The 21,597-nt window shown below is 34.2% G+C and overlaps 1 protein-coding gene across 9 annotated transcripts in view; it reads left to right on the plus strand.

Moving 5' to 3' along the window:
- Positions 1–21,597, plus strand: part of ZC3H13 (zinc finger CCCH-type containing 13) — a 101,272-nt gene that overhangs the window by 14,619 nt on the left and 65,056 nt on the right. For all 9 annotated transcript variants that reach the window (XM_082700616.1, XM_082700618.1, XM_082700613.1 and 6 more), the window contains exon 5: positions 13,437–13,545. In XM_082700616.1, the coding sequence (XP_082556742.1) occupies positions 13,437–13,545 (109 nt within the window). The remainder of the gene's footprint in view (positions 1–13,436; positions 13,546–21,597) is intronic.

Here is a 21,597-nt window from a genome sequence, read left to right on the forward strand (position 1 = left end):
AGAGTCAGTAGGATTTGAAGAGCAAAAGAATGAGTGGAGGGAACATGTTAAGCTTAACTGAGCTTTCCAGGACAATAAGATGGAGAGAAAATGAGTTGGATTGTAACCCCTTTTGTATACTAGGCTCAAATCATGGACAACTAATTTTTGACACTATTTTTAGTACTTGTGGGAATACTAATATGTTATAGTCCCTGTTGAATTTCAGTTGCATTATCGTATGTTTGACAGTTCCAGAATAACAATTAACAATAATATCACTAATGATAGTATCACTGAGAACAGTTTAAGATTTCTTTTTAGTTCTTAGGGTATATCTCATTAGGGAAATATATCTGTGAAATCTATTAGGGTTATAAAATCAAGTTATTGTATGTCAAGTCACTTGAAACAGTTCTTCTCTGAGATTGAACCACAGAACTGTTACATTAGTTGGGTTGCTTCATTCAATTTTGATTTTTGTTTTAAGGCTTCTTTTTTCTTTTTATTTTTTTTTAAAGTAAGCTCCGTGCCTTGCATAGAGCCCATCATGGGGCTTGAACTCATGACCCTGAGAACAAGACCTGAGCTGAAATCAAGAGTTGGGTGTTTGACTAACTGAGCTACCCAGGCACCCCTTCATTTTGTTTTTTAATCATAAAACATTTACATAGCTGCAAAGTTAAATCTCCCAAACAGGTTACATTCTGAAAAGTCTACCTTTATCTCTTGGTTACTTTACTCTATTCTCTATCGGTAACTACTTTTAACTAGTTTTTGGATTCTCCTGCCACTTTGACACACACACACACACACACACACACACACACGCACGCAAATATACATACACATATATGTATATAGGTATATATACAAATTAGGGTTTATATAGGGGCATTTTTGCTTTTTCTTAGATAAAAGGTAGCATACTGTATACATTTTTGTCATCTTGCTCTTTTTATTTATTACTGTATCTAGAAAACTATTCCATAGGAATATGTAGAGATACTTCTTGTGCCTTTTTATATTCACATAGTACTTCATTGTATGAATGTACCATATATGGTTTAACCTGTCTTCTCCTGGCAGCCATTTAGGTTATTTCAGTCTTGCTACCACAAACAGGACTGCTTTGTGCGCTTGTATTTTTGTTTTGGGAGTTTGTTTTGTTTTGTTTTTGTTTTTGTTTTTTAGTGTGTCTTAGGGAGAGATAAATCCCTCGAATGGAACTGCTGTGTCAAGAGTAAATTTCCTATGTAATTTTGCTAAATAATGACCATTCTTTTCACAGCCATACCATTTTGCATTGTTGCCAGCAGACAGAGCCCATTTCTTCTGTGCTTTGCTGGCATATGTGGTCAGATTTTTAAAGTTTTGCCAATTTGATCAGAAAAATTGTGTTTGTATAATTTTTGTTTGTGTTTCTCTTATGAGTGAAGTTGGACATCTTCCTATATTTAAGAACCTTTTTTCTGAGAATTCTGTTCATATTTCCTGCCCATTTTTTCATTTTTTGGTGGGTTCTTTATTTTTAGAATCTCTATCTTATAGGGATAATAATTTTTTCATTTATGGTATCAGGTACAGGTAATTTCCTCAGTTTTTCATTTTTTAATACTTTATTTTTTAGTTTAGGTATATAGCAGAATTGATGAGAATGTACAAAAATTTCCCATATCATTTCTATCTCCACACACTCTCAACCTCCCATACTCTCAACATCCTGAACCAAAATGGTACATTTCTTAAAATTGATGAATTTACACTGACACATCATGATCACTCAAAGTCCATAGTTTATATTAGGGTTTACTCTTGATATTATACATTCTATGGGATTGGACAAATGTATCAAATGACATGTGCTCACCATTATATAATATCACACAGAGTAGTTTCACTGCCCTAAAAAGTCTCTGTGCCTTTCATCATTCTTTCCCCTGTCTCCTGGTAACCACTGTTTCCAGAGCTTCACCTTTTCCAGAATGCTGTGTAGTTGCAATGATACTGTATGTTGACTTTTTATTTTATTTTATTTTATTTTTTAAGATTTTATTTATTTATCAGAGCGAGATGGGGGGAGAGAGCAAGCACAGGCAGACAGAATGGCAGGCAGAGGCAGAGGGAGAAGCAGGCTCCCTGCTGAGCAAGGAGCCCGATGTGGGACTCGATCCCAGGATGCTGGGATCATGACCTGAGCCGAAGGCAGCTGATCAACCAACTGAGCCACACAGGCGTCCCTGTATGTTGACTTTTTAGATTGGCTTCTTTCACTTAGTAATACGCATGTAAGGTTATCCCATATCTGTTTATGCCTTGATAGCTCATTTCTTTTTAACATTGAATAATATTTCATTATCTGGATGTACCACAGTTCAGTTTTCTATTCATCTTTTGAAGGACATCTTTTTTTTTTTTTTAGATTTTATTCATTTGAGAATGAGAGGGGGAAGGTCAGAGGGAGAAGCAGACTCCCTTCTGAGCAGGGAGCCCGATGTAGGACTCGATTTTGGGACCCTAGGATCATGACTTGGGCCGAAGGCAGTCACTTAACCAAATAAGCTACCCAGATTCCCCGTCTTTTGAAAGACATCTTGGTAGCTTCCAAGTTTTAGCAATTATGAATAAAGCTGCTATAAAATACATCCTTGTGCAGGTTTTTATGTAGACACAAGTTTTCAATTCATTTGGGTAAAAACCAAGGAATGCCACTGTAGGATTTTATGGTATGAGTATGTTTAGTTTCCTAAATTTTAGTTTACCTAGTTGAGGAAGTTCCCCTCTATTTCTAGTTTGCTAAGACTTTTTATCACTAATGGGTGTTGGGGTTTGTCAGATGCTTTTATTGGATATCCATATCAATGGATATGATTTTTTCAGATGCTTTTACTGGATAGCCATATATATGGATATGATCCTATGATTTTTCTTTGCTAATCTCATGTGATGGATTACATTAATTGACTTCCGAAATTTGAACCAGCTCTGCATAGTTGGTATAAATCCCATTTGGTTGTGTTGTGCAATTCTTCTTATATGTTGATGGACTTGATTTGCTGATATTTTCAGGATTTTCACATCTATGTTCCTGAGAAGTATTTGTCATTACAAGAAAATTGAAATGTCTTTGTCTTGTTTTCATATTAGGTATTTATGCTGGCTTCATGGAATGAGTCAGGAAGTATTCTCTCTCCTTCTAGTTTCTGAAAAAGACTAGAGAATTGCTGTAATTTCTTTTTTAAATGTTTGATAGAATTCACATGTGAATCCATGTGGACCTGGTGCTTTCTGTTTTGGAAGGTTATTATTGATTCAATTTATTTACTACATATAGGCTTATTTAGATTATCTGAGTTTTGGCAGATTGTCTTTTTTGAGGAATTAGACTATTTCATCTGTTTATCGAATTTACAGTCATGGCATTGTTCATTGTATTCTTTTATTATCCTTTTAACATCCTTGGGATTTGTGGTAATGTCTCCTTTTTTGTTTCTACTATTACTAACTTAAGTCTTTTATCTCTCTTTTTCTTATTTAGCCTGATTAGAGGCTTATCAATTTTATTGATCTTTTTGAAGACTGACTTTAGGTTTCATTGATTTTTTTTTTTCTCTATTGATGTCCTGTTTTCAATTTCATTGATTTCCACTCTAATTTTTTTTATTATTTATTTTCTTCTTACTTTAGATGTAATTTGCTCTTCTTTTTCCAGTTTTTTAAATTGAGAACTTTAGATCTTTAGAAATGCTGTAAATCATTCTTCAAACACTGCTTTCACTGCAGTCTATAAATTTTGATTGGTTGTATTTCATTTTCATTGTTTTAAAGATTTTATTTACTTAGGGTGAGTGCATGTGCTTGCATGAGCCGGGGGAGGGACAGAGAGAGAATCAAGCCGACTGTGCTGAGCATAGAGCTGCACCTGGGGCTTGATCCCATGACCCTGTGATCATGTCCTGAGCCAAAATTAAGAGTTAGATTGCGTAACCAACTGAGCTACCCATGCATTCCTCATTTTTATTTTATTTAGTTTGAAATATTTTTAAATTGTTCTTGAGATATTTTTCTTTGACCCTTGTGCTAATTAGAAGTGTGTTGCTTGATCTCCACATATTTAGGGTTTTTTCAGCTATCTTTTTGTTACTGATTTCTAATTTAATTCCATTGTAGTCTGAAAGTAGAGATTGTGTGATCTCTTTTCTTTTAAAAGTGTGTTTTATAGTTGAGATCTGTTTTGTTGAATGTCCCATGTGAACTTGAGAAAAATGTGTATTCTGTTGTTGGATGAAGTAGTCTATAGATGTCAGTTGTTTCCAGTAGATTGATGGTGCTTTTGAGCTCAGCTATGTGCTTACTGTTTTTCTGCCTGCTGGATATATCCATTTTTGACAGAGGAGTGTTAAAATCTCCAACTATAATTGTGATCATTTCTTCTCTTTACAGTTTTATATCAGTTTTTACCATACATATTTGACACTGTGTTATTAGGCACATATATATTAAGGATTGTTATGTCTTCTTGGAGAATTGACCCCTTTATCATGACATAATGTCCCTTTTTGTCTGTGGTAACTTCACTTGCTCTGAAGTCTGCTCTGTTATTAATGTAGCTATTCCCACTCTTTTGATTAATACTAGCATAGTATATCTTTGTCCATCTCTTTCTTTTTACTCTGTATGTGTCTTCATATTTAGGGTTGTTTCTTGTAGACAACATGTATTTGGGTCTTGTTTTTTGGTCCACTCTGACAGTCTCTGGTTTGTTTTTTAAGATTTTATTTACTTGAGTAAGAGCATAAGGGAGAGCACAATGGGGATAGGGGCAGAGGAAGAAGTAGAAGCAGACTCCCCGCTGAGCCAAGAGCCTGAGTGGGGCTCCATCCCAGGACTCCTGTAATCATGACCTGAGCTGAAGGCAGCCACTTTACTGACTGAGTCACCCAGGTGCCCTTGACAGTTTGTTTTAATTGATGGAGTCCTTTGATGTTTATTGATATAGTTGAATTAATGTCTGTTATATTCGTTACCATTGTTCTTTGTTCCTATTATTTTGACTTCTGCTCTTTGTGCCTGTTGTGGTTTGAATCACACATTTTATATTATTCCAGTTTTCTCTCCTTTTCTAGCATATCAGTTTACTTATTTTTACTTTTTTTGGTGGTTGCACTAGAGTTTGCAGTGTAAGTTTACAACTAATTCAAGTCTTTTTTCAAATAACATTGTAGTGCTTCACAGATAGTCCAAGTACTGTATAATAACAAAATATTACTGATTCTTTGCTCTGAAATATCATAAGTAATATTGGGATTTTCTGCTTTTTTAAGGTTTAGTAGAATTCCCATGTGAAACCAACTGAATCTGGTACTGTTTTATGAAGAGTTTTTAATGGAAATTTTTACTTCGTTGAAGTCAGTTTTGTTAAATTGTATTTTTCTAAAAAATTATTTCCTCTGGATTTTTAAAACTGTATAGAGTTGTGTGAGGAAATCTCGTGTTTTTCTTTATTTTTCTTTGTTCTAGTGCCTATTTTTACTTTATTATATCTGGTTTTGGATATTTGTGCTTTTCTCCTTTTTCTTGTTTATCTTAGCCTATGTTTTTTAGTTTTTGGTTTTGGTTTATTGTTTTTTGTTTTTGTTTTTAAAGAGTTAGCTTTTGAATTTATAGATTAGTTCATTTTCTAATATGTTTGTTTGTTCTTTTATTCTTTCTTTGGTTTACTGTATTTCTTTTCTTTGTTGAACTGGTTGAGCATTTATTTTCAATTGATTTATTAGTAACTAATCTAATTTATTAGTATCTAATGCTTTAAAGTTTGATAAATGGTTTAGCTGAATTTATGGATCTTATATGTCATGTTTTCATTATCATTATTTTCGTAAATTTCCTCTTTAGATTTGGATTTCTATGTGATCCAATAATTTTTTAATTGCACGTTTTACATTTTCAGGTCGAAGAACTTTGTGTAGTGTGTGTTATTTTGATTTAAAAAGTAACTACTATGTTATTACTCTTTATATTTCTATTTTTTTAACTTAAATGAGATTTTCTTTGTGACTTAAGATATGGCCAGTTTATCTGAATTTTCCCTGTGTGCTTGAAAAGGGGAAGTATTTTCTATGTTTTTAGTTTTCAGGTTCTAGAGAATCTCTAAAACATCATTCTTTTGATCTTCTGTATTTTTAATATATCTTTGCCTACTTGGTCTCTTGGTTTGAGAAGACCTTGTTGAAGTATCTTAGTGGTATGTCTCTGTCTAATTTTCGCTAAATCTCTTATACTTTCTGCACTTCACTGCTGTATTGAGTGCATAGATAAAAGGTAATAACTGTTCTCTTTTCATTATAATTTTTTTTAAAGCAGCGTTTAGAAATGACTTGAGTTTGGTTATCTGTTGAATGTTTTTTAAAGTATACACTCTTACTTATTTGTGGCGCTGTGTATAATGGAACAAGATAATATAATTTTTGTTATTATTTCATAAGAGAAAATCTCCATTAACCCTATTGGAGGGGGTTTTCTTCAGTAGTTAAAAATTATAGTGCAGTTTCCCCAGTATAGATCTACATTTCTTTATTCTCTGTGTTTCTGTAACAGTGAAAGGATCTGAAATTGTACATCTTTGAATAATTTGAAATTTTAAAATGTCTAGTTGTAGCTATTGTAATAGCTATAGACTGAGCTGAGTTTGGGGGCTAAAGTTCAGGCCAAAAATCAATGAACCATTGTTCATTTTTTAAAGTTTTTAACCCTTCATCAAAAGTGTCCAATTGAGAAGTTTAATGAAAACATTAAGGTGAGAACCATAATCTCAATATTAGTTTTTTCCAGTAGTTAATAGTTGTTTTTTTTTCTTTTTAAGATTTTATTTACTTACTTGACAGAGATCACAAGTAGGCAGAGAAGCAGGCAGAGAGAGGAGGAAGCAGGGTTCCCGCTGAGCAGAGAGCCCGATGCAGGTAATCCCAGGGTCCTGGGATCGTGACCTGAGCCGAAGGCAGAGGCTTTAACCCACTAAGACACCCAGGTGCCCCTTGTTAATAGTTTTGATATGATATGTGGTAGTAAATTACAAAGAAGAAAAATTTGGATTAACATTAATTGTAGAGCTTCTGACAGAAAATGAAGAATTCACTAATGACATTAGTGTTTTGTGAAACTAAGTGTATTTTTAGAATAATAGGGTTTGGAATCATTATTCTCTTTTTTTTAATATTTTTTAAAGATTTTTAAGATTTTAGATTTTATTTATTCTAGAGGTAAAGAGAGTGGGAGTAGGGGGGAGGAAGAGTGGGAGAGGGACAAGCAGACTTTTGAGCACAGAGCCTGACATGCAGCTTGATGCCATGACCCCAAGATCACGAACTGAGTGGAAATCAAAAGTTGGACGATTAACCAACTGAGCCACCCAGGTGCTCCTGGAATCATTATTCCTTAAAAATAAAAGACATTAAAACAATCAAAAATTCTTATGTTTAAAAACTTGATATTTTTTAATATAACAGAATTATTAATACTTATGATAATTGTATATTATATAATAATTATTAATTATTACTAATATAATAGAATTATTACTATGACTAGAGGTTTAGGCTAGTAATGGACAAATTTATAGTTGTTTTAAAGTGGATATTAGTACAAGGGGAGAACTTAGATGGTTTATAAATAATTGAGTTATTCTTTGACTCAATAAATCTTCTGTGATAATTTTTATCTATTAGTCTCAAAGGAAGTTTCTCCAAGTAATTTTGGAAAGATGTGAGGAAATGTAATGAGATTATATAGGACAAATGGAAAAGGTAGTTGAAGTAGATGTTTTTTCCTCTTCGCATCTTCTTTTTCTCATCTAATACATAATAATACTGTTCCCTGTCATTAACAAAGAACAAATTTATGTTAGGGATAAATAGACTTCATTTTAGGAACAAAATGTCAGTTGTATTAGTGTGGTCTAGGGTAGCTTGATCTCTCCAATGGTTGTGGGTAAATCCAAGGGAGAAAGAGTTGGCTATATTTCAAACAACAGACATTGTTAAAAGAATTGTTAGTCTTGTTAAGAATTGTTATTAATCTTGGGGTGTCTGGGTGTCAGTTAAGCATCTGCCTTTGACTTAGGTCATGATCTCAGGGTCCCTGCTTGGCAGGGAGCCTGATTTTCCCTCTCTCTCTGCCACATTCCCTTCTTGTGTGGGTGTGCCTGTGTGCCTGCTCTCTTTCTCAAATAAAATCTTCAAAAAAAAAAAAAAAGAGGGGCTCCTTGGTGGCTCAGTGGGTTAAAGCTTCTGCCTTCGGCTCAGGTCATGGACCCAGGGTCCTGGGATCGAGCCCTGCGTCCGGCTCTCTGCTTGGCGGGGAGCCTGCTTCCCCCTCTCTCTACCTGCCTCTCTGCCTACTTGTGATCTCTCTCTCTCTGTCAAATACATAAAATCTTAAAAAAAAAAAAAAATTGTTAGTATTAACTGTCCCTTTCAGCACTATTATGGTTTATATACTTTGAGGGCCCTCCCACTACAGTATCCTGGGTAAGTGACAACAAACACATTTTAAATGCATTGCTGCTTTCTCAAAAATGCAAAATAGCAGCAAAAACAAAGAAACATTAACAGGGGATTGAAACCAGGGATTAAGTAGCAAACTTGAAAGCTAGTGGTGACCTTGAAACTTTTATTAGTATTAGAACTGGTCAGAGAGTAAGCCTTTGGTCCATCTGTTGAGGGAGAGCTGTTGAATTGAAAGATGGAGTTGAAGAATTTATCCAGAATACAGCACATCAAGACAGGGTTATAGAAAATGTTGAAGAGATTTTAAAACATGAGGAAAATACTTAGAAAATTTGAGGTACCTCTCAGTTGGAACTCCAGGAAAAAATAGAATGTAGGAGAGTCAAAATTGAAAGAAATAGTGCTGTGAATTTTCTGTAATTGATGAGACAAAGCTATAGCAGATACAGAAATCACAATATATATCAAATAGAATATTATTATGCAATTGCAAAATACCAGAGTTACAGAAAATATTAGAAATACTCCAAGAAAAAAGGCTCCTACAAAGGAGCAACAGATTGATATCAATAGAAACGGAAGCCAAAAGACAGTGGGATATTTCCAAAGTGCTAAAATAAATCTGTCAACCCATAGCTGTATACCCAGTGAAATTATTTTTCAAGAATGTAGATATAATATAGATATTTTCAAATAAAATTGAGAGCGTTGAGTACTAGGAGACCTTCACTAAGTAGAGAATATCTAAAAAGATATGTATCAGGAAGATAGCAAATGACCTTAGAAGGAGCGTCTGAAATGTGAATAATAGAGGTGAACAGAGAAAATGTTTACTGGGTTGGACAGTCTGTTTTGTATGGCCTTTAAAGTTGTGCAGAGTGTGGCCTTACACTTTGAAGAGGTAAGGTATACTACCAAAAGTGTAGTGTAAATTGCTTTAACTCCCTATAATCCATTCCACCACTTTTTCCTTTTGTATCTGCATTGTGTTTTGGGGGAATTGACCCCGGTTCACTGCTGGGGCCTGGTTAGTTTGATTCAGTCAAAGTAATCCCATTCTCCTTGGTAATTCAGTTGATTCAGGAACCAGGCCTAAATCATTTCTCCTGTGACCATTACCTTGGTTGGTCATATGGCTGAAGTTGGCCTATTCAAACTGAAGGAAAGAATTCTTATTTCGTGATTGAGGGAGAGGCACGTTGGGAGAACCTAGATGGCTTCTTATTATGGTAAAAGAAATAAGGAGAAGTCAACATTAGGAATAGCAAAGCTGTAAGATTGGAAGAACACTAGAAAGTTTGATCTCTAATGATTTCAGTGTGTTATTAAATCACCGAGCCCTGAAGTTTTCTGTTTTATGTGAGATTATAATTTAAATTTACAGTTTATAAGTTTACAGTATCTTATTTAAGCTCCACCTGAAACTTACCCGGCAAAGCAACTTAGACTTCATTAATACAAGTATAATTTCAGTTCTACACCAGGAGAAATAAAAGCCATATGCTGTATACTGCTCTGACAAGACTAGATTAATTTTAGTTACCACATTTTATTGAAGTACATTGGTAAGTTAGTATGTCCAGGGAAGATGACAGAGTGAGGAAGAACGTGAAAATCCTGAAATGTTAAGATATGATCGATGTGAACTGTAGCTTTCTTTGGCCTGGTATGAGAAGATGCTGAAGAGATTTAATAATGCTGGTGTTCACATATTTAAAGGACTGTCATGTGAAAGAAGCATTAGATTTATTTTTACATGATCTCATGTCAGAACTGATTCTAATCAGGAAGAATTCTGGAAGGGTGTAAGAGTTGCAATCAGTATAAGAAAGAATGTTTTAATACTCAGAGCTGTCTGAAAATGGAGACAAAGGATCCAGCAGTGAAGAGCCGTCATCAGAGATGTAGAGAGTAAATTTTTTTCCTGAAATTCTTCTAATAGGACTTTCATAACTATATAGTATTAAAAAATTTTCTACATAGGGCACGAGGAGCTTGAATTACATTATTTACAAAGACCCCTAGCATTTAATTATTCTGGTTGCTAATCCAGTTGTTACAATATTGGTTTTCAAAACTTAACCTCAGTACTTATTTTTTAAAGTACTTCTTTTTGATAATGCCTGTTTACTATCTAAAAACAAAATTCATAATGAATATTATCTGTCCATACATAAAATGTTTAAGGAATAAATGTGAATGTAATATAAAATGAAAATAAAGTTAAAGTCCACAGTCATTTATTACATTTCTGAAATCTAAGAAATTTTTAAAGCCAAAAATGTTTCCTAAGTTAGGCATAGATTTATTTGATAGCGTAACCTGATTTTAATTGACACGAGGCTAATTATAGTCTTTATCCAATTGGCAAATTCATGTTGTGCTGCAAAAATATTCGTGTGTTTGATCACAGGTGGTTTATCCAGACCCTACTGGTGGTGTTACTTAATATACTTTGAAGTCCAAAAAAGTTCAGAATTCTTAAAATATCTCATTCCCAGCAGTACCGGCTGAAATATTTTAGTTCTTTAACAGATATTTCAACATGTACATCTTTTGGGATGGCTAATTTAGAATGCATAATAAAGTAATCAAACAGCCTAATTAATATGTTTTCATTTAAAAGAAATAAGATGACAAGCTGTTCTCTTCAAGAGGTGAGAGAGCAGGCCATGCTGTGCTACATGGAACAGGGAATACCGGACCCTGTTTATTTGAATATGATAAATGGGAAATAACTGACCAAGGAATAACATGCCTAACCAAATTATGCCTAAACATTGATGAATTGAAAAAATGGGTAAATGTGACATTTTTAAAAATGATCTGTGCTGCATTAATAATTGTTACCAAAATAATTCCTGTATTTTGATTGTGACAAAGTATTAGAAAAAAATGTATCTTCTAACTTGAATGAGATTCCATTTTTATTAAAGCCTATATTCAGTGTCTAGTACTTAATAACAGAAGTCATATATGATTTCTGAGGACAGTATTAAAGTCATATTAAAAGACAAGAGCCTTTAAAAAAAAAAAAAAGAGGACACCTGGGTGGCTCTAAGTTAAGTGTCTGCCTTCAGCTCAGGTCATGATCCCAGGGGCCTGGAATGGAGTCTTGCATGGGCTTCTTGCTCAGTAGGGAGCCTGCTTCTCTATCTGCCTGCAGCTCCCCCTGCTTGTGTGCTCTCTCCTTTCTCTGACAAATAAAATCTTAAATAAAAAAAGAGGGGGGCAGCTTAAAATTACATAATTTATTATATAGGGTGAATATTTTGAAATATTTATGTAAGTTATTAATGAAACTTATTAAGATGATTAAATTTTTTTCTAAATCTTTAAAATATTCTCTTACACACTTGCAGATTATTTATTTTGCAGTATCAGCACTATGGCTCTGAAACCCTTTTTTTTTTTCAGCTAAATTAGTATTCAGATATTATGTGATACTTTGGGAAACAATATATTTTTCAGTAATTTGGAGATAACTTTCTATAAATTTTTGATATAACTTGTACTAATTTATATTTATAGTGAGTTTAATCCCCAGAATGTTCAAAAGTTGCATGGTGGGAGGAGCATCTGGGTGGTGTAGTCAGTTAAGTGTCCAACACTTGATTTCAGCTCTGGTCTTGATCTCAGGGTCCTGAGTTCAAGCCCCACATTGGGCTCCACACTGGGTGTGGAGCAAAAAAAAAAAAAAAAAAAAGTTGCATTGGATATAGAATGGTTCATCACTGATACCCTTTAGAATAGAGCTAAAGAATAAAAATAGCTCATGTTCCTTTTTTCCTTTTGATTTATGTATAAAGAGGATTAACCCTTCCTTCCTTCCTTCCCTTCTCTCTCTTTTTCTTTCTCTCTTTCTCTCTCTTTTGACCTCTTACCATTTTTCCATGGCTGGGTGTATTCTTGTAGACTCTTTTATAATGACTTTTGTCCACCTTTATTGTTTTACGGCAGCCATGTATGTCATTAAGCAAGTGATAGCAGCATGACTTTATACTTAAATATGTAAAATTAGGGGCAATTATAATTTATACTAGAGTTCTTTAAAAAGAAGACTTCACAGAGAAATTAATTTTTGTTTTAAGCAGCCCCGTTTTGTTTTTTATAATGCCCAGAAAGAACTTTTAACAATTAACCTTTTTGTGTTAGTTTGTTTTATAGGCAGGATTTAAGGTATTAATAAAAGTGAGACACTGTGGTAGGAAGGTAACAATTCCATAACAATGGTTACTTTATTTTCTTACCACTTAAAATGTTGTTTGGAATTTTTGTGTAATAGGATATTTAGTTAAATGTTATCAGCTGAATTACTACTGTCCTGTTTTGTCCATAGGGTGCTGTTAAACTTGGAATAAAATGTAGATTTTCTGTTTTTTTAGCTTCAGTATAAGGACTAATTTGCCACCTGTTTTAGCTGCCATTTTGGTTTCCTCAAAATAGGGAAAAATCTTTTTTAAAAAGCATTTATAAAATTACCAAATGAGTTTGGATTTATCTAGGCATATAGGGAAATGATGTTACATTAGTATATGACAAGTTTTAGATCAGTAATTCTTTTTGAGGGTCTACTATGAATAATGCAGCCATTTTTTAGTCCTTATTTAATATATTCAATCCTTTTGTTTATTTTATGCATTTTGAATAGTTTCCCCCTAGAGACTTAGAAATACAAACTTGGTATGTTGTGGACTATCCAGCGCTTATTAGACATTTACATTGTATCTTGAAATCTCAGTGATTGATGCCTTCTTTTTACCACGTTGCTCTTTAATAAAATAGTGCTCATTGCGGTGCTACACTAGAACTTGTCAGTTTTTCTCCTTAGTGGGTGAGTGATTATCTGCAAAACAGATGAAAAAAGATGAGGCTAGAAATAGTCTGTATTATAGTAACTATCTCATAATTTTTTAAAATATAGTAATCTGTATGTATGTGTATAATTTTTAGAAAGAATCTTCAAGAGGGAGACATAGGGAAAAGGAAGACATAAAAATCACTAAGGAGAGAACTCCAGAAAGTGAAGAAGAAAATGTAGAATGGGAAACTAACAGAGATGGTGAGTTTTAAAAAATCTTTGTTTATATCATCAATTTATTGATTATTTACTTTGTAGATTTTGGGGGGCTTCAAAACACCTTTCAACTGTAATCTCCTTGTTGTTTCAGAATCATCTTACTGCCTTGTTTCTACCTTACTGAGTTAGAATACAGAAAATGGCATATGGTAGCGGAACAAAGGCAGAGAAAACTGTTCACTGCATTTTTCAACTTCCCCATCCTTTTTTCCTCCTAGAGCTATACTGGGCAGCATCACAGTCCTTTGAAATTGTATTATGTTTCTAAATCTTATTGGTTCCTCAATACCAAGGTTAAAATTAAATCTAAATTTTGTTTGTTTCACATAAAATATTAAAATGAAATTTTTAAATCTTAAGGATCTGGGAAAATTGTTTCCAAGAAATTTTGTAGACTTTCATCTTTCAGAAGAAATCCAATTCGGATAATTGAGACCAGGGATTTGTTGATGAAAAATAGCAAAATCATCTTTGCATCATTGTCTTAACAAATTAGCATTTGTTTTCCACACCATGAATGTTCTCTCCTCTTCTTCACTTCTGTGACCTTCTGAAGGTGAGCACTATAGCCTCACACTATCAAATATAGAGAAAGAGAACTCATATTTGTTGAATGCTTTGGGTGTTCTGGGTATTTTAATATAATTTATGTAATTATTAATTCAGTAGCTTTGTTATTCTTCTTACAGATGACAAAACTAAAGAGTATACTAATTTAAGCGCCTTCCTTAGCAGTAAAATGAAAACTTAGACCAGGGGTTAAAAAAGAATAGCTTGTGGGCTAGCCACCTGTTTTTGCTAATAAAGTTTTGTTGGAATACACCCATACCCATTTGTTACTTATTTTCTGTAGCTGCTTTTCAGCTACAGTGAATGAATGGACATCTGTGAGAGCCAAGAGCCTGTAAGCTTACAACATTTAGTGTTACATTTGAGAACAATCTCTGAGGATTTATATTCCCATATGTGAAAAGTATGCTAACTGCCTCTCCAGTAATTTGAACATCAGTATTTTTTAAGGAAATCCATTCCATCTTGGGACAGTATTGTCTACTTAAAACTTACTCCTAAAAATAGATAAGAAACTTCCCTATGATTGGTTTATTGGACTTTCATAAGCCAATTTAACAACTCCTACAAAATAGCAGTAGAAGCAGCTAAAATGTCCCATCATAGTTAATTAAGTAGTTAATATACTGAAATAAAATATTACAAAACTTGATTGTTAAAGATTGGACAGTGAACTTTTCCTAAGTGTGAAACGATTAACTCAACACATTCAGCATTCTTTTCATTTTAGTTATTTGTGGATAAAAATAACTCTGAAATGTACTGGATACTTCTTATCTTTAAAAAAAAATTTCTCTATTCCTGTTTAAAAGATTAGGGAAAGCCCAAGACAGTTCTCTCTTCGTTTTCATAATAGCTGTTTCAAACCCTCTCATAGTTCCTGTCTGCTCTTTACTACGCAGAGATGATGCAACTCACGACCCACTAACACCCTCAACTTCCTGCTACCATACTTCCAAATTAGTCTTCTCCCCCCCACCCCCCCGAACTTTACTATTTCCTCTTTGTTTCTGTGTAAGTAGCCTCCCTTCTGTATAAAGGTTGTATTTTCCTATATTCTGGATCTGATTTCCTCCTCCCTCTGCAGTCTTGTTCATTTAGCATACATTCTCTTTTGTATCTTTAACATATCTTTTCCTCTTTTCTCCATGTGACTTTTCAGCTATCACCCTGCTTATCCCCACTTTACAACTAAATTCCTTTTTTTTTTTTTTTTTTTTAAGATTTTATTTATTTGACAGAGAGAGCACAAGTAGGCAGAGCGATGGGCAGAGAGAGAGGGAGAAGCAGGCTTCCCACTGAGCAGAAAGACCCCAATGCAGGGCTCAATCCTAGGATCCTGGGATCATGACCTGAGCCAAAGGCAGTCGCTTAACCAACTGAGCCACCCAGGTGCCCCTACAACTAAATTGTTGAGTAGTTCTGTACCTTACTGTCTTTCTTTTTCACCTCAGTATTTACTCAGTTTTCTGACCCATGTCTTCACTAAAACTGTTCTTCAAAGTTACTAATAGCCTCCCCTTTGCTAAATAAATGGAGACTTCCTTGTTTCTCTTCTATAATCTCTCTGCAGCATTTGAGAGCCTTTGTCTTCCAAAAGTACTTTCCCCTTGGATTTCTTCTACCTCTCTATCCCTCTTCAGGTTTTCTGTCTTCCTTTGAAGCCCTTCAATCTTCCTACAGAGGTTCCTTATATTTTAACTATCTTTTAAATGTTTCCCAAGGCTTTGCTCTTGACTGTTATCTTTAAAAAAGAAAACCAAAATGATTTTACTACAAGAGCCTTTTATATACAAAATTCCTTTAAAAGGTGAGTAGATGCCTTTTATATAGTTTTACATGTAAAATATACACATGGCTATTTATTATCGTTTGTCTTGATTAGAACTCAAAGGTTTTGGACATTTATCTCTCTATATTAAAAATAGGCTTGAAGGAATATTGATGAATGGATGTAGCCATCTCAATCCCCAGATAATGAGACTGTGAACTAGTTTAACAGGCTTTCCTTCTACATTTTCAGTCTAAAGTGAATATCAATTTTAGCTGGACTCAGAAGATATTGCTCTATACCAATATTTCTCAAACTTTCTGGTCTTAGGACACTTTTTAGTTTTTTAAAGGATCCAGACAGCTTTGCTTGCTTGATTGCTTTCTTTCAGATTTATTTATTTGAGAAAGGGGGAAGAGAAAGTGGGCACAAATAGAGGAGAGGAGGAGGGAGTCTTAAGCACATTCTTTGCTGAGTGTGGAACCCAACGGAGGGCTCAGCCACTCTGAGGTCAGGACCTGAGCCAAAACCAAGAGTTGGATGTGTAACCAACTGCCCCCCACAAACAACTTTTGACCTGGTGGATTATCTGTTTCAATTCTTAACATATTAGAAATTGAATCTAAGAGGTCTTTTTTTTTTTTGAGAAATTTAAAAAATATCTATTTATTTATTTATTTTTAAAGATTTTATTTATTTATTTGACAGAGAGAGATCACAGCAGGCAGAGAGGCAGGCAGAGAGAGGGGAAGGGAAGGAAGCAGGCCCCTGCTGAACAGAGAGCCCGATGCGGGACTCGATCCCAGGACCCTGAGATCATGACCTGAGCCGAAGGCAGCGGCTTAACCCACTGAGCCACCCAGGCGCCCTAAAAAATATTTATTTATGAACTTGGCTAACAATGACAGTAATAAACCTAGGATATACCTTTACAAAAAATAGATATGTTTTGCAAATTAAAAATAAAAGTTACACAGAGGAGCAATGTTTTACATGTTTTTGTAAGTCTTTTTAATATCTGGCCTAATAGAAGACATGGATTTTCCTATCTGCTTCTGCATTCAATCTGTTAAGGATATTACATATTATGTAACTTTTGGGAAACTACACTGTATACTCAGGAAAGGAAAAAAAAACAGTCAAATAATATAATGCTATAGAAATGTTATTTTATCTTCTGAAACACCTAGAATTATCTTGGGGTTCCCAAAAGTTCTCAGACTACTCTTTGAGAACCACTTGTTTCTAGAAGCAGCTTCTGCTGTCAGTTGTTTTCCCTTTGTCCAGCCACCTTTTCTCAATTTTAATTTTTCCCTCCAGATGAAACCATGCTTATAGGGCATTATTAGCATCTATGTATTAATGACTCTAATATCTAGAGCTCTCAGTTAAGGATCTGTCAGTTGGATATCTCCGTCTGAGTTCCTTATCTTAATAGCACCACTTTCCTACTAGGTTCCCCAAAGCCTGGGAATCATTATTTGATACTCCATCCCCTCAACCTAGACATTTATAGAGTTCTTACATTTCTACCTGCTGAACAGCTTTCAGAACCATCTATTTTTCTACATGATTACTAATATTTTGGTTACTAAGATATTTGTTTATTGCCTTCAAATATATTTTACCAAAATAACCTGACCTCTATTTTTCTACATGACTACTAATATTTTGGTTACTAAGATATTTGTTTATTGCCTTCAAATATATTTTACCAAAATAACCTGACCTCATGCCATGAGGTTAATCTTATCTCCTAATTCATTCTCCACTTGAAAGTCAGAATAATCTTTAAAAAATTTTTTTTACTAAAGTGTAGTATACATTCAGAAGAGCATATATTTCAATGTTCATGAACTTGTATAATCAGCACCCAAATCAATAAATAGAAAATGATAGTATCCCATCAGCCTCCTTCGCTCCCTTTCTACTCACTACCTCCTAACCCCCACCTCTCAAAGGTAATCCTGCCCTGATTTCTACTACCATCGGTTAGTTTTTGTCTGTTTTTGAGCTATGTATAAATGGAATCAATAGCAGTACTCTTTTTATGTTTAGCTTCTTTTACGTAGAGTATATTTTTGAGATTAAACCATATTATTTACTGCACATATAGTTCATTGTTATTGCTATGTAGTATTTCATTTATGAATATACCATAATTTATCCATTCTACTGTTGATAAACATTTGAGTAATTTCCAGTTTTGAGCTATTACGGCTTAAGTGCTATTACTATTCTTAACCATACCTTTTGCTAAGCATGTACCTACCCGTTTCTCTTCAGTTTATGCCTGGGAGTTGCTGGGCAACAGAATTTGCATATGTTCTTCTTTAGTTGATAATTTTTAAATGGTTGTTGTTTATTATATGGTATTTTTTTGGTTTTTTTTTTTTATCTTAGCCATTCTGGAGGTGTGTGCTGGTATCTTATTGGGGTTTCAGTATGCATTTCCCTAATGACTAATAAAGTTTCGAACTTTTTCACATTTACTAATGAATGTATAATTTGTTTTATAAACTCTGTGTTCCAGACTTGCCTGTTCTGTTGTATTACATGTTTTTAATTGTTGAGAATTCCTTTTATATTTTGGATATAAGATCTTTATTAGTGATATGTATTCCAGATTTCTTCTACTCTGTGAGTTGAAGAATGCTCTTAAGAAAGAATAAATTGCTTCATTTCATTCCTCTGTTTAAAATCTGGATTACCTGGGGCACCTTGGTGGCTCAATTGGTTGAGTGTCTAACTGTTGGTTTTGGCACAGGTTGTGATCTCGGGTCATGGGATGGAATCCCACCTTAAGCTCTGCACTTGGTGGGAGTCTGCTTGAGATTCTCTCTCCCTCTCGCTCCCCCTCTATCCCTCTCCTTGCTGGGCATGTGCCTGCATATTCTCTCTCTGTCTTTCAAATAAATAAATAAAATCTTTTTAAAAAATTCGGATTTCCCATTTCCTTCAGGATCAAGTACAAATTCTTATCTTACGGAACTTTTCATTATCTGGTTGCTTCCTATATTTCCAACACCAGACCCCCAAGTCTGTGTTTTTTATTTGGTTACTTAAACTTCCTCTTATTTATTTATCATAGGGACTAGTGCAGTTACATAAAAAGCAAAAGTACCACTGTAGGAGGAGAGAAAAATATGAACATATTTTGGTAATCTTAGAGATGGATACATTCTTCTGAAGTTAAGGCATAAAACCCAGAAGCCTTATTTGGATACATAAAGATTTAAATTTTCTGTATAACCAAACTGTAATTTAATAATTAAAAGTATCACCATAAGAAAATATTTGACATGTGTAACATGTAAGAATATGGCAAAAAAAAAAAAAACCACTACATAAACATAAAAGGAACTACCACAAATACAAGAAAAAGATAGTCCAGTTAAAAAAATGGGCAAAAACCAAACATTAGATAATTCATAGAGGAAATAGAAGTGGTTAGTAAATGCTCAGGTTCACTACAGAAGAAAGACAATGAAAATAAAAAGGTAACCTTTTTCACTCATCAGACTGATAAAAATGAAAAGTACTAATATTATGAAGTGGGAGTTTCCATTGATAAAATTACTTTTGAGTGCACTTTGGCAATATTAAAATAAAATTATGCTTCTCTTCATCCAGCAGATCTAGTTTAAGACATCTGTCCCAAAAAAATAAGATGTACTTGTGAATCAGGGAGGCTGTCAGAATGTCCATAGAAGTCTTATTTATAGAGCAAAATATTGAAAACAAACTGAATGTGTGTCAAGAGGAAACCGATTAAATAAATTATATTAAATGAAAATGGTTGATCTCTGTGCATGACATAGTTTTTTTTTTTAAGGTTGTATTTATTTTAGAGAGAGAATGAGTGCAAGTGGTGGAAGGGGCAGAGGATCTCAAACAACTCTGCACGCATTGTGGGGCCCGTCAAGGGCTCCATCCCTAGACCCTGAGATCGTGACCTGAGCTGAAATCAAGAGTTGGCTGCTTAACCAGCTGAGCCACCCAGGCACCCCTGGAAAGATATTTCTTTTTTTTTTTTTTTTTTTTTTAAAGATTTTATTTATTTATTTGACAGAAATCACAAGTAGATGGAGAGGCAGGCAGAGAGAGAGAGAGAGAGAGGGAAGCAGGCTCCCTGCTGAGCAGACAGCCCCATGCGGGACTCGATCCCAGGACCCTGAGATCATGACCTGAGCCGAAGGCAGCGGCTTAACCCACTGAGCCACCCAGGCGCCCCTGGAAAGATATTTCTATAGGGCAGTGTGTGTAGTTTTAGTACCATTATTTTAAAGAGCATTAAATATAAAAAGGTTTATTTTTATGCATACAGCACCGAACTAGTAACAGTCTTAACCACTGGAGTAAGGCTGACAGTGGGAGGAGTGTAAGGGTATTTCATATTTTATCCTGATACTTAAGAATTAAGACATAACGTACATACACACATTTATTTATTTATAGAGATTTTATTTATTAGAGAGAGAGAGAGACAAAGCACAAGCAGGGGGGTGCAGCAGAGGGAGAGGGAGAAGAAGGCTCCCTGCTGAGCTGGGCACCCAGCAAGGACTCCATCTGAGGACCTGAGATCATGGCCTGAGCTGAAGGCAGACACTTAACCATCTGAGCCACCCAGGAGCCCTAAGAATTACGACTTTTAATAGTGAGAATATATTTGTTAAAGACAAAAGGAAATAAATATATATAGCCTTTAATTCATATACATATACTCTTTTATATCTATGATTATTTGCATAAAATGGATTACTGGAAATAAAATTGTTATATTAAGAGGAATGAATATTCTTAAGGCTTTACTAAATTACTTTCCAAGATAGATATACTAGTTTATATTGTTACCTTCAGAGAATGAACATACCTTTTATCTGTACCTTTGCTGATACCTAATATTATAATTAGAAAAAAAATGACTCTTTAGCACGTGAAAAAGCCATATTTATCTGTCATTTGCATTTTCTTCTTTTTGTGAATTACCTGTTTGTATCCTTTCTTGCTCATTCTCCTTTGAATCAATATGAACTCTATTTATAAATAATGTTGGGGCACCTGGGTGGCTTAGTTTGTTAAGCATCTGCCTTCAGCTAAGGTCATGGTCCCTGCCCTGTGGGGTGTCTGCTGCTCCCTCTCCTTCTGCCTGCTGTTCGGTCTGCTTATGCTCTCTCTCTTTGTCAAATAAATAAATGAAATCTTTAAAAAAAAAAAAAAGTGATGTCAACCTTATGTATTGTATATATATTTCTATTATATACATTCTTAAAAATCTCTGCCTTATAAAATCTGCCATTCTAGTTACATTTAATATTTTTCTATTGACTTATACTAATCACCTACATGAATCAGTTTTTATTAGGCAATTATAATGATAACCTCAAGCTATAAGGTATGAGAGACATTTTCTAAATTTCTTAAATGGTTTCAGACTCATTTTTGTTTTGGGTTCTATTTTATGTTTTGTGTCTTCTCATTTTTCTTTTTTTGTCAGGAGACTATCAGTTGCATCATGCCTATTTTGTAGTTCAACTCTTAAAGGCTAGGAAAACATCTTCCTTTTGTTTATAATAGATAGCCATAAAATAAGAATAAGTGGTTTATCAGTGAAGACTTGAGAGCTTTCCCTCTAAATGAAATATATTAGTTATAGTACATTGATTTTAACTGTTCAGACTTAATGCCCTTAT

Source organism: Mustela nivalis, assembly GCF_964662115.1.
Source record: "Mustela nivalis genome assembly, chromosome: 15".
Taxonomy (NCBI): domain Eukaryota; kingdom Metazoa; phylum Chordata; class Mammalia; order Carnivora; family Mustelidae; genus Mustela; species Mustela nivalis.